Source organism: Plectropomus leopardus, chromosome 12, assembly GCF_026936395.1.
Source record: "Plectropomus leopardus strain MGB_pleo_1.0 chromosome 12, ASM2693639v1, whole genome shotgun sequence".
In the NCBI taxonomy this organism is placed as follows: domain Eukaryota; kingdom Metazoa; phylum Chordata; class Actinopteri; order Perciformes; family Serranidae; genus Plectropomus; species Plectropomus leopardus.
In genome coordinates this window covers 26,265,107-26,280,787 of record NC_142187.1, presented here as the reverse complement: position 1 = coordinate 26,280,787, position 15,681 = coordinate 26,265,107, and the positions used below count along the sequence as shown (strand labels likewise).

The following is a 15,681-nucleotide window of genomic DNA, read 5'->3' as shown; positions in this document are numbered from 1 at the left end:
TCAATAAACTCAGCTAAATCAATATGTCAAAGAGCAGACAGATAACGCTAAGCCCAGACATAAATCTTAAACATCTCTAAAAATCTTTTCATGTGGTATTACTCACAGGCCATATTCGCTTAAGTACAGTAAACATTGTGACAGGTACTTTGAGCTGCTGGTTCAAGAGGACACAGGAAAGTGGATTGTGCTTTGAGCCCTCAGGAGGCCGGGAGAAAAGAAAAACTCTTAAGTAAAAAAGCTGTCAGGGAGAATAAAGGCTCGCTTTAATGAAACGTAAGCAGAATGTGGAAGCAAACCACCCAGAAAAAGCTGGAAATCGTCATCATTTTTCATTTTTTTCATACACATTTTGGTGAATTTCTGAAAATGAAGCACACAATTTCGTTTTTTCCCTTTTTCTCTTTTTTTTCATGTGCTTTCCTCCCAGTCATGAAGACATCTGAGAAAATAAAGTTTTTGTTCTGCCAGGGAGAAACAGGGAGTCAAAGCATGGCTGTGATTGCCTCATACAAAAGTATGCCTGAGTAATATTAATATTATGCAAGAACACAGTTCTTTCAACAATTCTTTTTAAAACACAGGGTAACTGTAAATTCATTTGCGTCATCAAATTTATTGGACTGAAATTTAAATAAAATATTTTTTATTTAAAAGAAAAAGAACAGGAAAAAAGATGCTAGAATAAACAAAAAATAAATAAGTCCAGATGAATGTATGACATGCCCTTTTTGGATGAAGCAAGCTGTGAGAAAAAATAAAAGATAAGAAATAAAACCCTTTTTTTACGCCAAGTTTCACATGTAACTCAGGTTTAACCCCCCCAATGATTTTGTTGTGGCCCAAAATGGCATTTTGGGGCTCCACTCACACTCTGCTGGAGACAAACAGTGTGAAAAATCAAACACAGCCTCTCAAATTTTGATTTTGCATGCCGCCCATGCAGCCATGAATTCAAAAATTTAACACAATGAGCATTTTTAAAACATTGCATTGTAATATTTGCTTCTTTTATTCCCTTCCACTTCAACACCTCATTCTGTTAAACCTCTGGACCCATTACACTCATTTTAATCCTCACAGGGATTAGTCAAAGTCGTCAAAGTAACATGAATTTGTTCAGAGGTGACCTCACTCTCCTCTTTGGTCTAATTTTGGTATAAAAAATGATGCAATAGTACATGCTTGCATTGTGAAAGGTACACAGTTTATAGTGAGTCGTAGTGCAGCCAACAGTTTTCTTTTGCGGTTTATGTCTTGTAACATAAAGGTCAGTAGGCCCACAACTATTCTGGGTGTGCTTTGTTCAAAAAAGCCAACTGCTTTACATGTAAAAGAGTTTTTGTAGCTCTGCTTTGAGAATAGTACCTCAGTGCTGCCATTTCAATGACAGCATTTCAACATTAAAAATTAGCCTGAAAGAGTTGATTATTTGCATTTTTTTCAGTAAATAATTAAACAAAAGATGACATTTATACCCTGTTTAAACCAACCTAGTTTCAGTCAAATACAGTAAGAGCTTTCAGTGAAAAACATGTGCAGATTTAACACTACTGTACTACAAACAACCACTTGTAAAGGAAAAAAAAATAGAAAAGAAGACATCGGTTTAACTTCTACTCTATATTGATATCTTTATTAACAATCATAGCCATGTTTTCAACAATGGAGGATTTATAAATATCTTTTTTCTTTTGATTCATAAAAGTTGTCTTGGCACTTGTGGCATGATTCCAGTTGTGGAAAGAAAAAAAAAATCTAAATGTCCTTAAAGAATATAGCGCTTTATGAAGCAGTGGTATCCAATCAACAGCGAGGAAATCCATTATGTACATGATGGCTTTATTTTAAGAATTCTTTGCCATGGTGGATGGGAGAGTGCATGGCGGAGTCCAGAAACCATCCAAAGCAGGCCACCTGATTGATCATCTGGCCTGGTGATTCCCTTTGTTTTCTTAAAGGCAACAAGATCCCCCACACCAAACCAATCCCAGCTATTCCACGCTCGGATCAAGCTCGCAGTGTGACTGAAGGTCGCCTCACCCTTCTCTCCCCCTCTGTCCGACTCTTCTTGCATCAGCTGCGAGGAAGGAAACAAACATTGCCCCCCAAATACTTCCACTAGCATCCAGACAGAGGGGCCAGGGATTGCTGTCCTCCCAGAGATTTTAGATGTTCAAGCTAAGGCCAAGGGGCACCAGGGTTCACCCCGCACTGAAGCTACATCTGATGGCTGGGACAGACCCACGCTGGTGTACAGGCTGTCCTGTCCTGGGTACTTCACCACTGAGCCGGAGCCGGTTCCTTCCCCTGAGCTGGATAGCACAGATGAACTGACCTAAAAAATCAGAGCACATGAAAAATACTCATTATTACACTGTAAAAAGTTTGACTTTACATTCACAGTAAATTACTGGCTACCAGTTGCATTACTTTCACAGTCAGTTACTACATAATATTTATAGTAATTTATTGTGAAATATTAGACTACATGCTGTAAAATCCTGGAAATAGTCACATCATCTTCATAAATGCATCACTGTATCATTTTTACTATAATTTATTTTGAAATATTACAGTCACATCCTGTAAAATCCTGGAAATAATTTAAAGTGTGGCCTAACTGTTTTTTTTCCAAAGCTGACATTTCTCACTTGACTCGAAGTATTTGTCTCTTTTTCTAATATGATTCATGTTGGACTCATGGGCTGAGCAGACACCATGAACATTTGGAGCTCAGCCCAAATTTAGGGGGTCGAGGCAGGAGCATCATAGTGAGGGTAAAGTGATTATCCAGGACCCCAATTGAAAGAGTGCTCATGAAAAGTCTGGAAAAAAAAGTTTGGTTTTGTTTGCATTTTTTATTTCAAAGTAATTTATGCCATAACTAAGTTAAAATTGACTGAATAAATTGGTTGAAAGACTTATCTTTGTGTTTAAAAAATGTGGGAGCTCTTCAAGGTTCCTCTTACTCTTTAAAGGCACAAAAATAAATGGTTTAGTTCTGTTTTAGGATTTATATTGAAGCACAGCTAGGGCTGAGCGAGCGACATCTTACACTGTCATGTCTTTCCCCAAGAAAGGGAATCTGAGGTTCTAAAAAAGAAAAGGAAAAAGAAAGAAAAGTGACTTTGCTTAACAAAAACAAAAGAAATAAAGAAAAGGGAAAACAAATGTGTGTGAAAAGAGAGGAAGGACTAGGGGCCCACAGAGACCACTTATAGGACCCAGAATTTGGTGCTACGTCCCTGGGTCAAGGGAGATTTTTTTTTTTTTTTACCCATTTACAGCAGCTTATGTGTTATTTTTCAAACCATTTCAGAGTGGTGGACAACAGAGTTTGAGAATGACTAATTCTAAGCCTTCCTGACACCTTAAAAGGACAAAAACTTTCAAAAATTACTATTTTTAAGTTTCATAAAATGTGGGAATTTGGCATAAACAGCATAAAATCTTGAAACCTATTTCCAACTGAGTTCACAGAATAAACACATGAATCCATTCCCATAATAATCTGGGCTGCTCTGATTGCAAATCAAGGCTTCCCAACAATGTTGAGTAAATGTTGGTTTTTCAAACTTTATATTAATCATTTCAGACAGAAGAACATTTACTCAATTATATATATATTTATTGTTGGGTTTTTTTGTTTGTTTGTTTGTTTGTTTGTTTGTTTGTTTATCTGAATGGCGCAAAGTTAGAGGTATTCAAAACCTAACAGATTCCAGAAAACATGCAGAGCCCCAGAAGCCACCTGGCCTACTCCACCCCTAGTTTAGCTCATGAAATGTCAAAAAAAAGCCACTAATCGTGAGTAATGTGTAGCTCATGTCACTGAAATGTTATCGTGACACATTAGTTAACATCAGTCATCACCGCAGAGCATCAGTCAGCCTGCATGTGATATTTTACAGTAAAACACCTGCTGCGAGAAATGCTTTCAGTTTGTTCTTTAGAAAATATTCAACCCCATCACGTCCAAGTCTGATATTCAGAATAACTGAAAGGATGGCGTTTTATAATTGACTTTATGTTTTATATAATCCTTATGTCTCCAATTATAATGTGATGCTTTAAATTGGACGTTTTGATGTAATTTAAATGTAAATAAATAGTCTTACCCCTGACACCTGTCCGGAGGGAGAGCTGGTTTTCGAGCAATCTTCAGAATTAGATGAAGATGTGGATGTGGGAGTCATAGACACAGAGTTGTTATTTCCTAAAAAGATTTTTTAAAATACATATATTTGAAATCATATTTTTTAAAAACAATATGTTTGTAATAAATAACCACTAGATTATATGACCAATAATTATCAGTGACTCACCAGAGGATCCCTTTGCTTTATTCAAGGTCTTCGGTTTTCTTTTTCTCGTCTGGATTCCCTCTTTCTTCATGGCGAGCGGCCGAGGTACCTGCACATTTCAATATTTTTGGATACCAATCATTATTTATTTTTTATTTGTGGTGTGTTTATTTATGTAAGTACGTTGGAAAGATGTGCGAAATTAAATTTTCACTCACCCCGTGTAATTTTGTGTAGAGTCCACACGCGTTACACACCGGCTCTCCCTCCGCGTTTCTGCGCCACAAAGTGGTCGTGCTGGTTTGACAGTTGGCGCAGGACAGGCCGATTCTTCTGGACGTGGACTGGAGACAAAAAACATAACCATTAAAAACGAAACACACCTGGAGAGGAAGGAGATGTTAATAGATCTGTCAACGCGCGGAGTCTTAGTCTGTCTTAAGGTTTAAAGCCAATTTCCTAACAATAATACGGGCGATATTATGATTTCCATTTAACTGGCATTTACGCACGACTTTTTACAGGATGTTGATTTTCAGGGAGTCATGTGTGACGTCTGATTCCCAGTAAAAAAAAACAAAAAAAAACAACAACTGTGCGTAATACATGCGCGTAATAGCACCAGGAAAGGAAGTCGGATTAAATTACCCAACAGAGGCGCTGGATGGATCGACAGATTAAGTGCCTAATTAATTGCGTTAAGAAATATCTCCGCGTATGTATGGTTTTAATTCAGTTAAATCATTTTCCTTTAATTCCTTTGAAATAGATAATGGGAAAGGTACGAAGAGGAGCCAATCTAACTCAATTTCTATGATTTCTGACTGATAAAAGATCTCTCCCCGTTTTGAGTAGTCACAGATATAACGAGACCAAAATTATTAGGAAAAAAAAATCAACTCTAAACTCAAGCATAAACGTCTTCTTTCTGCAGTAGACACTCTGCATATCATCGACGATGACCTCCAGTCACTGTTTGAAACGATTAGGCAGGAAATGGAGCGGTTAAGTGGTCCCCTGCTTACCGTCCGTTTCTGTGGTTTAATTAATGGCCGGCTCAGCCCATTCATTTTGCTGTAAAGGCCGCAGGCGTTGCAGAGAAAGTGGCCCGTGCCGTCGCGCCTCCAGAGCGGCGTGGAGATGGAGCCGCAGTTTACGCACTCTCTGCTCTCCCCCATGTCGTCGAGAATATCTGAAACTGAAAAGACTTAAATCAGTATGCGTTTTTAAACATCCAAATCTGCACACATGTTGTAGTTTTTAAAGGGGAATGCATTTCGGTGAAGCAAATTAAATCAGATGCAAAAATTCCATGTTATAATCCTTTATATATATTTAGACTTTTTTATTTTTAACTTAAATAATTTACTGCAGGCCTGTGCGCACAAATAGGCCTTGTTTTTCTTTTAGTATTCACACACTCGCGCGCACCTTCAGACAAAATAAATTTTAAACATAAGAATAATATTTTTGTACTACTTTATCCAGCGTAGCATGAGTAGGACAGCTGGCGTCCCCGCGGAGATCAGTTACAAAAGCGCACTGAGGTTTCAGTGTTTTAACTTAAGACACGTCAGCTGTTGCATGCCTGATTAACAGAATTTAATAATTTTCTCAGACAGAGAGGATGAAAAATTTTCCATCACTATGTCCTCCTTTGCTTTTTTTCTTACCCCCGTTTGGTCCCCGAATCAAGGGCGCGCCTCTGCTCTGCAAGGTGTGCAGCATGGTGTTATCAAAAGGTCCCCCGGTCCAAGGCGAGGGCAGCTGGGAGAGCTGCGGTGCAACGTAAGGGGAGTACGGACTCGCGTAGGTCCCGCTGAGGGGCCTCGAGAGCCCGTACTGGTCCCTGCTGCTCACATTCAGCGTGTTACTGTAGCCGGTGTCCCGGGGCGTCCCGTTATTCATAGGCGGACTCGGAGGGTAGTGAAACCGACTGGAGGTGTGTGGGCTGCCGGTGCTGTAGGAGGGGCTCTCCGGGGCGGACTGCGACCAGACCGAGTGGTTGGAGACGGCGTGGCTGGGCTGCGCAGAGCCGCTGGCCTGCAGGTACGAGAGGCTGGGTATCATGGGGCCCACCCGGGAGCTGGGGACATACACGGGGGAGTTTGGGTTGGAGTGCATATAACCGCCAGTGGAGGAATCATATCCAGTCTGGTTCTGGGCTGCGGCGATGGCCAGTGTTTGGTACATGTCGGTGGGGTCCACCAGCAAGCTCGCCTTGTGCGCTCCGCTGGTGAGGACGATTTTGCTGCCTTGGTCTAAATCCGTAAAGAGCGGGATGTCCTCGGCGGTGGTCAGGGTGTTGTTATGGTGTCCGAAGTGAACGTAGGAGTGTAGTGACGATCTGCCGTCGGAGCGGCGGTGTCCCAGTGCGTCAAGGTCGCTCGGCGGTGTCCTCAGCTCATCCGAGGTGGGAGCGTCCCTCCTGCTGTCACCGTGCAGGTAGGTCTGCTCAGCCGGTGACCCTGGGCTGCTGGAAACTTCTCGCTTGACCATGGACCAGCTGTTTTCGCCCAGGTCCATCCAGGAGCACTTTCCATACACCGTAGGGGTTAATAAAAATGGTCAGGGGGTAGTCTACCCTGTGACAGAAAAGAGTTGGAACCGTTAGAAAGCGAGCATGTGTGCGTAAAATTTGTCCCGTAAACATCTGGGTAGAAACTCTCAGGAAAGTTTCTGGAAAAACGCAAATCTGATGCGCAACTTGGTTTCATCTTCACATTTCCACAATAACAAAAAACTGCAAGACTCTGACAACTCGATTCACGGCGCGTTCACTGCTGTATCATCTATAACTCCAATAAAACGCACCCAACCGCAGTGACTGCCCCATCGAGCGCTCTTAAGAGGCACTGGATTCGTCCGTGTCAAATCTCTGTCCTCCCACACACACGCACAACACACACACATAACAGATAGGAAACAAAACGCAATATGTCTTCACAGCAAAAGAGATAACCGTTTGATAAGACCCAAAACAGATAAGGGCCGAGGGGCAGGCTGGAGCGATAAAACAATACCCCCGAAATGATGATTTCTGCCGCCAGATGTTTAAACCAACTGTGTTTGAGAGAAAAAGATAATAAGAGAAGAGGAAAAAGAGGAGACATTTGTCGCTTTCCAGCACATACCTGCTAGTTGTGTGCCATAGGTCGCACGCAAAGTTCCTAATAGTGAGTCTCTGCTTCTCCTGGAAGTAATGGGAAACGTTAGTGCGGTCTGACGAGGTTTAAGAGAGGAGGCGCTTCTGGTGGCTGCGGCTGCAGGAGGCGGACCAATCATGAGGAGCGCGAGCGTCTGGAAACACGATGGGGGTGCCAGCCTGTGAACTCCTCCAATCAATCACACGGAGAAACACAGACCGAGAGGGAGAAAGAAAAAGCGATGTGATCATGTTTGAGCCTTATAATAATTTGCAGCAGAGAGTTTTCAGTTTTGGGCAGACATGGAGCCCCACCCCTTCTGCTTTTTAATTTTATCAAATGTTATTCCTAAAAAATTACTAACTCATGTTTGAAGTCTAAAACTAAATACTGTTAACATTTTAAAGATTATTTTTCTAAATTGTATTTTCCAGTATTATCATACTTCTGTTTTGCTCTATAACGTTGGTTTAAATTACTCACTGACACTTATTTTTTTATTTTATTTATATGTATTTATTTTTTCTTTTCATTTCATTTTATTTATGATTGATTGCATTATTATCATTTATTTTTTATTTAAGAACCTCTACTAATTACTACTAGTTAAGTGCTGTACTTGAACACAGTTTGAGTTACCTTTACTTAAATGCTTCCATTTTATTTTACACCTTCTTCGGTGAAATTCAGAATGAAAGATTATAAAATGCACTGCACTTTATTCATCTGAAAGCAGTTATACTTTCCTGGTTATGATTTTACATAAAAATTGTATGGTCGGTTGATAAACAAAACAAATAATTACGCAATAAAACTGCACAACAGTATAAAACTAAGTCAAAATTATCTCCAGTAATTGCAATAGTAAAATGTTACTTCTACATGAATGCACCATTAACAGTAATCCAACAATTATAGTAAACGCCAATAAAACAATTACACGGTTTGCCTGCATAATAAATGCTTATATTACAATAGTTTCATACACTGTAATTTTATTTAAGCCATATTTTCAACTGTAAGAGTCATTTTACACTGTTTTGTTTGACTGCTCTAAAAAATAAGATTTCATTGACTGATAACTGCTGACTAAATTTAAAACTAACACCAACTTTATAGTCCATGGGGATGGATCATTGTATATACAACCTATAAGTTATAATGTAAAAAAAATATTATAATAATCTATCCGTTTTGTCATTTTCGCTTCCAGACTGAACTTTATTCATGTCTTGGTTGCAGCTGTTGTCCTCCGCTTTGTTCATTCTCTGCGCTCACCGCAGTGATCAATAAATCCTCTCCTAATTAGTTTATTTAAGTCAGACGCTTTCATTGAGGATTAGATGTCCTGAGCTGTGCAGGAGCACAAACTCTCTCTGCAGCCGCTTTGAAGCGCGATGATTCGCTCAGCCTGAATATACATCGAGCTGAGTGAAGTGATCAAAAGTAGCGCGAGGTGTCAATTGAATCATTCACTCATTTACGGGGCCGTCCTCGTGCGTGTTCACAGAGGTTAACAAATAGTTCCCCCGGTTCATCACACTCACGGCCATTCAGCAGGTATTTGTGTCTGTTTACATTTAGTCTGGATGCGAGATAACTGAAGACTGAGAGATCTGACGACTCCAACATTTAAATATTTATTCTAATATATCTGCGTGTACACAGCAGCCTGAACTACAGGCTGCAGGGAGATCAGAGTACTTTTTTCTATTATTAGGCCACTGCTGCTACGAAGTAGTCTTTATAGTATAGACTGATATGCAGAGATCTGAGGACTCAAACAGTTACTATTCACAATATAATACTATTACCACTACTTTCACGATCACTTCAACCAGCTGCACTCACCGATACATTTCTAATTTACCACAAATATTGCAAACATATTTCCAATACTTACTACTATAAAGGAGACTGGGGGGCTTTGGACTCCTCCTACTACTACAATTATTTCAACATGACTTTGTACCTACAGTCTATATGCTGGAAGTTGAAGAGCTGGACTATTTGATAAAGAAATACAGATTTAGTATATTGTTAATATATATCATTAACCATTTGAAACTTGGGAATTGGTTGCAATAAACAACTTAAGAAAAAAATGACCCAGAAATTAGTAAAAAATAAAAAAGTACAAAAAAATTACCAAAAAATTAGCAAAAAGAAAAGAAAAACAAAAAAGGAACAAAACCAACAACAACAATAGGGGAATTACCTAAAAGTCTACTTAAACATTATAATAATTATTTATCATTTTATGATACTTGGAAATATAGTTTTATGTAATTTTTCCCTAGCTTTTATTATTATTATTATTTTTTCTAAATATAGTAATTTCTTGCAATTTGTGGGACATTTCTTGCCAAGCTGCTCATTGTCTCTTTCCTCATGTTTTAAAGAAATCAAAACAATTAGCTCATGGGTCAAAGGTTTAAATACTTGTGAAAGGTGTCTGAAAGAAGTACAGGAAAAGTGATGTTGATCCTGGTTTTTAAAGGTTAATATCTTTTTATATTTCAAAATAAGTGACAGTTCTACAAAATTAGACATATCAACTATTGTTATAACAGTTCTGGCCACTGTTGCCACTGTTGTTTCTCTACTATAATGTTTCTTTACTTCTGCTACAGCTACTACCATATGAGCTGCTGCTGCTATGATTATTATTTTTATTATTAGCCTACTGCTTCTTTCAATAGGCCTGCTGTCACTTCTGTTATTAGTACTTTTCTTGTCACGTGTAGGCAATTAAGCCAACTATTATTCAACGATGTCTAATATAATTGTTTATTTCACATTGCTGCTGTTATAACTGCTGCTGCTACTATGCTAATGATATTAATATTTATTATTTTTTTCTTTTTGACATGGCCCTAATTAAGCCTATGTAAATACCCGAGGGTAATTGTCTACTAAAACGTTAAGTCCCTATAGGAAAACACAGCTTAACAACCCTTAACCCTTTTTTTTTTTTTTGCTACAGTATTGCATCTGCTATTTAGATTATAGAATTTCAGCTGCTGAATGTCTAAATTGATAACAGTGGTCTTAAGTTGTGTGCTCACATTAATTCGTTTACGGGGACGTACTCTTATAGACACACGCTGACACATCGTGTCCTGGAGGTCTCACAGCTTCTGCTCTCAGCTGCAGATCAAACTGGACGCAACATCTGACAGCCAGAGAGGTTTTTGCAATTGTGATTTTAACATCTGAGGGAGTAACCAAACCATGCGCTACTGTCTCCCATCGTCCCCACTCCACCCGAGCAGTTGTCAGCGAAGTGCGAGAATACAAAATCCTGTTGTTTTTTTCTTCTCTTTTCTTTTCTCCCCCTCTCCCCTCCACTTCTCTGACTTCTTGCTCACTGACTGCGGAGCCTCGATTTGATGAATGAGGTGTTTTCGTAGTGATGTCAAAGTGTGCTGCTCTGACACAAGGAGCCTGTGAGGAGAAGTGGCAGGACGCCGCCCTGTCTCCACATTTATCCACTGACGGTCAAACACTGTGGGCCTGCGTGGATGTCAGCCGCGGTAAAGAGACACAGGCCTCTAATCGAATTATCTCTATCATAAATTAACTGGAAAAGCACAATGTCGCTCATATATCCTGTTATTCATAGGCTAATATCACTACTGTTACAGCTGCTATAATATTAATGATTATGCTAATGATAATGTTTACAATAAAAATAATGTTTTTGTTGTTGTTGTTGTTATTATTAATAATAATAATACAATCAAGTGCTAGATTAAATAGCCCTATATTTATAAGAAAAGAAAAAATACTATGCTTAAATGAGATCAAAATCAAATAAACAACCAAATAATAATAATAACAATAACCAGTAGTTATATTCATCAATTAATTCATTTTAACTTGAATAATAACAATTCCCACCTCGAAAAAAATATTCAACTAAAAAATAACAACAATAATAATGATAATAATGATGATAATCATATAGGAAGTACTAATTAATCGTCATATTCATTGATTGATTATTTTAAACTCTAATAATAACAATTCTACTGATCGCACGTGGAAAAAATCAACAAAAACAATGATGATGATACCAATAATAATAATAATAATAATAATAATAATGACAGAAATTCTATCCAGTCGTTGTATTAACATCTTTGCTTTTCCTTATAAAACGATTTGAGTTTGTATTTTTATAGATTTTTTCACCCATGGCTACAGTTTTATCTGAATAATGTTTGTTTCTTTCAGGAGGTGTGCAGCTAATGGCCGACCCTCTTCAGGTGTCAGTGCCTTATGTACCGACTTGATAATGATTATCTCCAACACTCCAGCACTTGCTGTAGCCTGCTCCTGATTAGCCAATACTGCTGCTATATGCATGATGTTATGGAGATAACAAGGATCGGGGGGGCTGAGTTTACAGATTATTCACTATAATATTATACCCATTACGGTATATTGTGTCTTTGTATTATTTTATTTAAAACTATCCAGACGGCTCGTTAGTTTTTCTGTGACTCAGGGAAAAAGCCTCTGAACAACAGTCTTGATTTCTGTTCTCGGGTAATAAAATGTTTTGTTGGCATTAAACACGCCCTTCACACACGGAGGTCTCTGATGTCTCTATTATGATTAATGAGAAAAGACTGTAGCTGCATGTAAAACATGCAGGAAACACTCAATTCATCATTTTAATCACCACCAGCATTGGGAGCATTTTCTTTTCTCTTTCAGGCAATAAGGGGTTGAGTGTTGAGTCAAAGGCCATAGGCCTACATGTTGTTATAGGCTTTTAATTATCACGTGAGATTCGTTTGATTTTAGGAAATATTTCCAATTTGTATGGGGGGCGTTTGGACCATAATGGGGGACGATGGGTTATTTGTGCTACCATAATAATTCACCTTTTTTGTCAAGTATTCCTGCTCATATTCAAATGCGTTTTATCTGCTGATGATATTGCATCTCCAATGTATAAACAGAATTGTTTAACTGCTTAATATATTCCCACACAGCCTGTTTTAGTGTTTGAGTTAAAATGCTTATATTTTACAAATACAAACATATTACTGATGATTTTTGAAGTAGACACACTGAATTTCAAACTAAAATATCCATGAGAAATAAATACTATTTTTTTATACTCAGAATTGCTTCTTTTAAATGTATTTCCCACGATAAACCATTAAATATTATGTTAAATTAATGTGTTGAAGTATAAACTCTGCACTCTGAATAACTGGACCATTACCTTAGAACGCTTTTTTAAACTTCAGATTTAATGTTTTGTTGTACAACTTAAATAACGAATATATCTCTCATACTGAAACTGAAAAAATTATAAATCGAAGCAGGATGAATCAGTTCAGTTAAACTCAGGTCAGTTTCTCCTCATGTTAAATTAGCACCTGCGAAAGACATTTTTAGCATTTATTACCTCCGGGACACTGACCTATTTGCTCTTATTTTATGGAAGACACAGTTAAGTTTTATACATGCGCAGGTTTGTTTCTCTCTGTCCTTTCTACTGAATGGCAGCTTGTCCCGAGCTGCTGAGCAAAGGCTGCTGGGAGGCCGCGAGCGTCAGAGACTCTCCTGTTTGAAGTGGTAGATGATTAAACGGGCTGTGACAGGTGTAAAAGCAACCTTTGTCATCTCGGACATGTACCGTCCTTGCTTCCTCCGCTCGCCCACAGCGAAACGCCCTACTCACCTGCCTGCTCACACCGAGTGTGTGTGTGTGTGTGTGTGTGTGTGTGTGCATGTGTTGGAAGTCAGTGTTTGAAGTGGATTTTCTGATGGGGACTGGAGGCTGCAAATGATCCTGCACCATCACAGCCAGTGTCCACGGGCGGATTATAAGACAATCAGCTCCTGGGCACAGACATGTAAAAGCCCCCCTCCACCTATGAACTGAAGCTGCCTCTTTTTTTCTTTTTGTTGTTGTAGCCATTCGTGTCTCTCTGTAGTGAGTTTGAGTTTGCTAGTTTTAGTTGCCCTTTCTTGTAGCTATTTTGTGACTCTTTGCACTTGTTTTGTGTCTCTTAAATAATTTTGTGATTATTTGTAGGGTTATTTTGTGTCTTTTTTTGTGTCTTTGCTCCTTCTGTAGTTTTTTTTATGTGTTTTGTAGATCATTTCATGTCTTTTCTGGTTATTTTGTGTTTTGCCCTTTAGAGTTGTTTTTAGCCTCTGTTTGTATTCGATTTGTGTGTCAGGTGATTTTATGGGTTTAGTGTGGTTATTTTGTGTCTCTTTTTGGTTGTTTTGCCTCTTCCATATTTTTTTGTGTTTTTTGAGCTCTCATTACTAGTTTTGTGTCTATTTGTAGATGTGTTTCTTTATATTCATCTTGTGTCTCTTTGAGGTAATTGTGTCTCTCCATAGTCATTTTGAGTCTCTTTTTTTGGTTGTTTTGTTGCCTCTTTTATTCATTTATTTGTGTGTGTGTGTGTGTGTGTGTGTGTGTGTGTGTGTGTGTGTGTGTGTTTAAGCTCATTTTTTCTGGTTGTGCCTTTGTCGTAATTTTGTGTCTCTTTTGGTTGTTTTGCCCCTTTTATAATTTTGTGTCACTCCAAGCTCTCTTTTCTTGTTGTGTATATCTTATATTTTGTATATTTTGTGTCTCTTTGCAGTTGCTTTTCATCTCTTTGTGGCCTCTTTATGTCTCTTTCTGGTTGTTACATGTTAGTTTTAGTGACATTTTGCAGGTGAGGGACCAGATGAGCTCCTGACACTATGGGCCCCTGAGCCTTTGCCTGGTAGGCCTTTCTTAAGTAATCCATGCTGGCATTGTGTGACAAATATTCTTCCTCATCTTAGAGATTTACGTTTATTGCCTGTGTATTAAGTTGCTCACTTGGCATAAAGAATAAAGCAATAAATGATGGCACACACTCCCTGGGAACAGATGCATGAATGTCTGTGACTTGAGAATGACAGAGGCACATTATCTGTTGTTATCATCCATGTCTCCAGCAGCTCCAGTTTTATCACTTCAGTGTCATGATGTCACATCAGCCTGACATCAGGCTTCAGGGCTCATTTGACCTAATCTTTTAACTCTGGCTCCAATCATGCATCAACTACAATGTGTTATTGTATTTTGAACTGTTTCTATCATTTATGCTGCTCTTGTCTTCTTCCCTCGAAAAAAGGAGCCTTGATATCAGCGGGAATACTCCAGTTAAACAAAAGATAAGAATAAAACTTTAGCTGTAAGCATAGATATTTCATTTTTAAGATTTGATATAAGATGCAGGGCTTATTCTGTTATTCTATGGAGTTCAAACAAAGCTCTGATAGGACAAGCTGAGGCTGAGCACATTGCTCTGTAATATTAGGGATTAAGTGGATTAGTAGAGCAAAGTCCTGCTGCATGTAATTATAATATTAATTTGCACACTCTTCAGGTTGTGCTTAGTCATATTGGATGTGGGATTAAGCGGATAAAGGGAAGGAGCTCCTGCCGCATAGGATTATGAAATCAGTTTTTTCAAGCTGTGCTTCATTTTTGATGTGGACTCTTCGATCAGCAGCAAGTTGTTTGCAAAACTCTAAAGTCCACAGACTATTTTTAGATATCCTATAAAGCTGATGAGCTCCATTTAGTTTTTGCTTATAGAAAAGTGAATGCTTATTGACTCACAGGAAACAGAGTTCTGATTGAAAGTAGAACAGACCAGGAGGACTGACGAAAAAATATATCTGCACTTATCTCTAGTTCTTTTAAATTTCTATAAAAACCAGCTGCTGACTCAAATATGTTCTTGGAAACAAGCGGTGGACTTAAAGCAGGAATCTTTGAGAGTTTTGGGGACTTCAGGGAACTGTGATCATTTCCTCCGCTTTTGGTCCCACGTCAAAAGCAGCCTCGCCTAGAAAGAGCCAGAAGTCAGATAAGCCCCCCATCCATCACCTATAAAACTTAAGTGTTTAAAAAGCCATTAAAGCAAGATAAGGCAGAGGTGTACAATTCAACACACTTAGCCACAAATTGAATTGCATTTACAGTGTGATTCACTGCAGTGGACTGTATTATGTGTCTGAGGAGAAAACATTTTAACAATGAATCGTCAATCGGAACAATCAACACTGTGTCAAAAAAAAAATATATTAAAGTTTATTTTACACAGGATGTAGATCTGCTTCTTTCCAAAGATAAATAAAACAAACATTTCATGTATGTCTCACCAATGCTGTTGCACTAGTTAAAGCACTTATCGCAGTCAACATTC

The 15,681-nt window shown here is 38.5% G+C and overlaps 1 protein-coding gene across 1 annotated transcript; it reads right to left on the bottom strand.

Annotated features, from left to right (window-relative positions):
* Positions 1–244: 244 nt before the first annotated feature.
* On the bottom strand, positions 245–7,586 carry gata6 (GATA binding protein 6). Its single transcript, XM_042498251.2, has 7 exons — positions 7,442–7,586; positions 5,981–6,892; positions 5,333–5,505; positions 4,526–4,651; positions 4,329–4,416; positions 4,122–4,219; positions 245–2,338 (listed from the first exon to the last, which is right to left on the bottom strand). The coding sequence occupies exons 2-7, from the start codon at positions 6,831–6,833 to the stop codon at positions 2,177–2,179; spliced, it is 1,500 nt and encodes a 499-aa protein (XP_042354185.1). The 5' UTR covers positions 6,834–6,892; positions 7,442–7,586; the 3' UTR covers positions 245–2,176.
* Positions 7,587–15,681: the final 8,095 nt, after the last annotated feature.

Bases quoted from the DNA above. Each gene is read 5' to 3' on its own strand.
- gata6 (XM_042498251.2), bottom strand. From the start codon at position 6,833: ATGGACCTGGGCGAAAACAGCTGGTCCATGGTCAAGCGAGAAGTTTCC. The intron at 5,506-5,980 runs GTAAGAAAAAAA...AAGTCTTTTCAG, and splicing joins GATTCGGGGACCAAACGGGG to TTTCAGATATTCTCGACGAC. The intron at 4,220-4,328 runs GTGAGTCACTGA...AAATCTTTTTAG, and splicing joins TAAAGCAAAGGGATCCTCTG to GAAATAACAACTCTGTGTCT.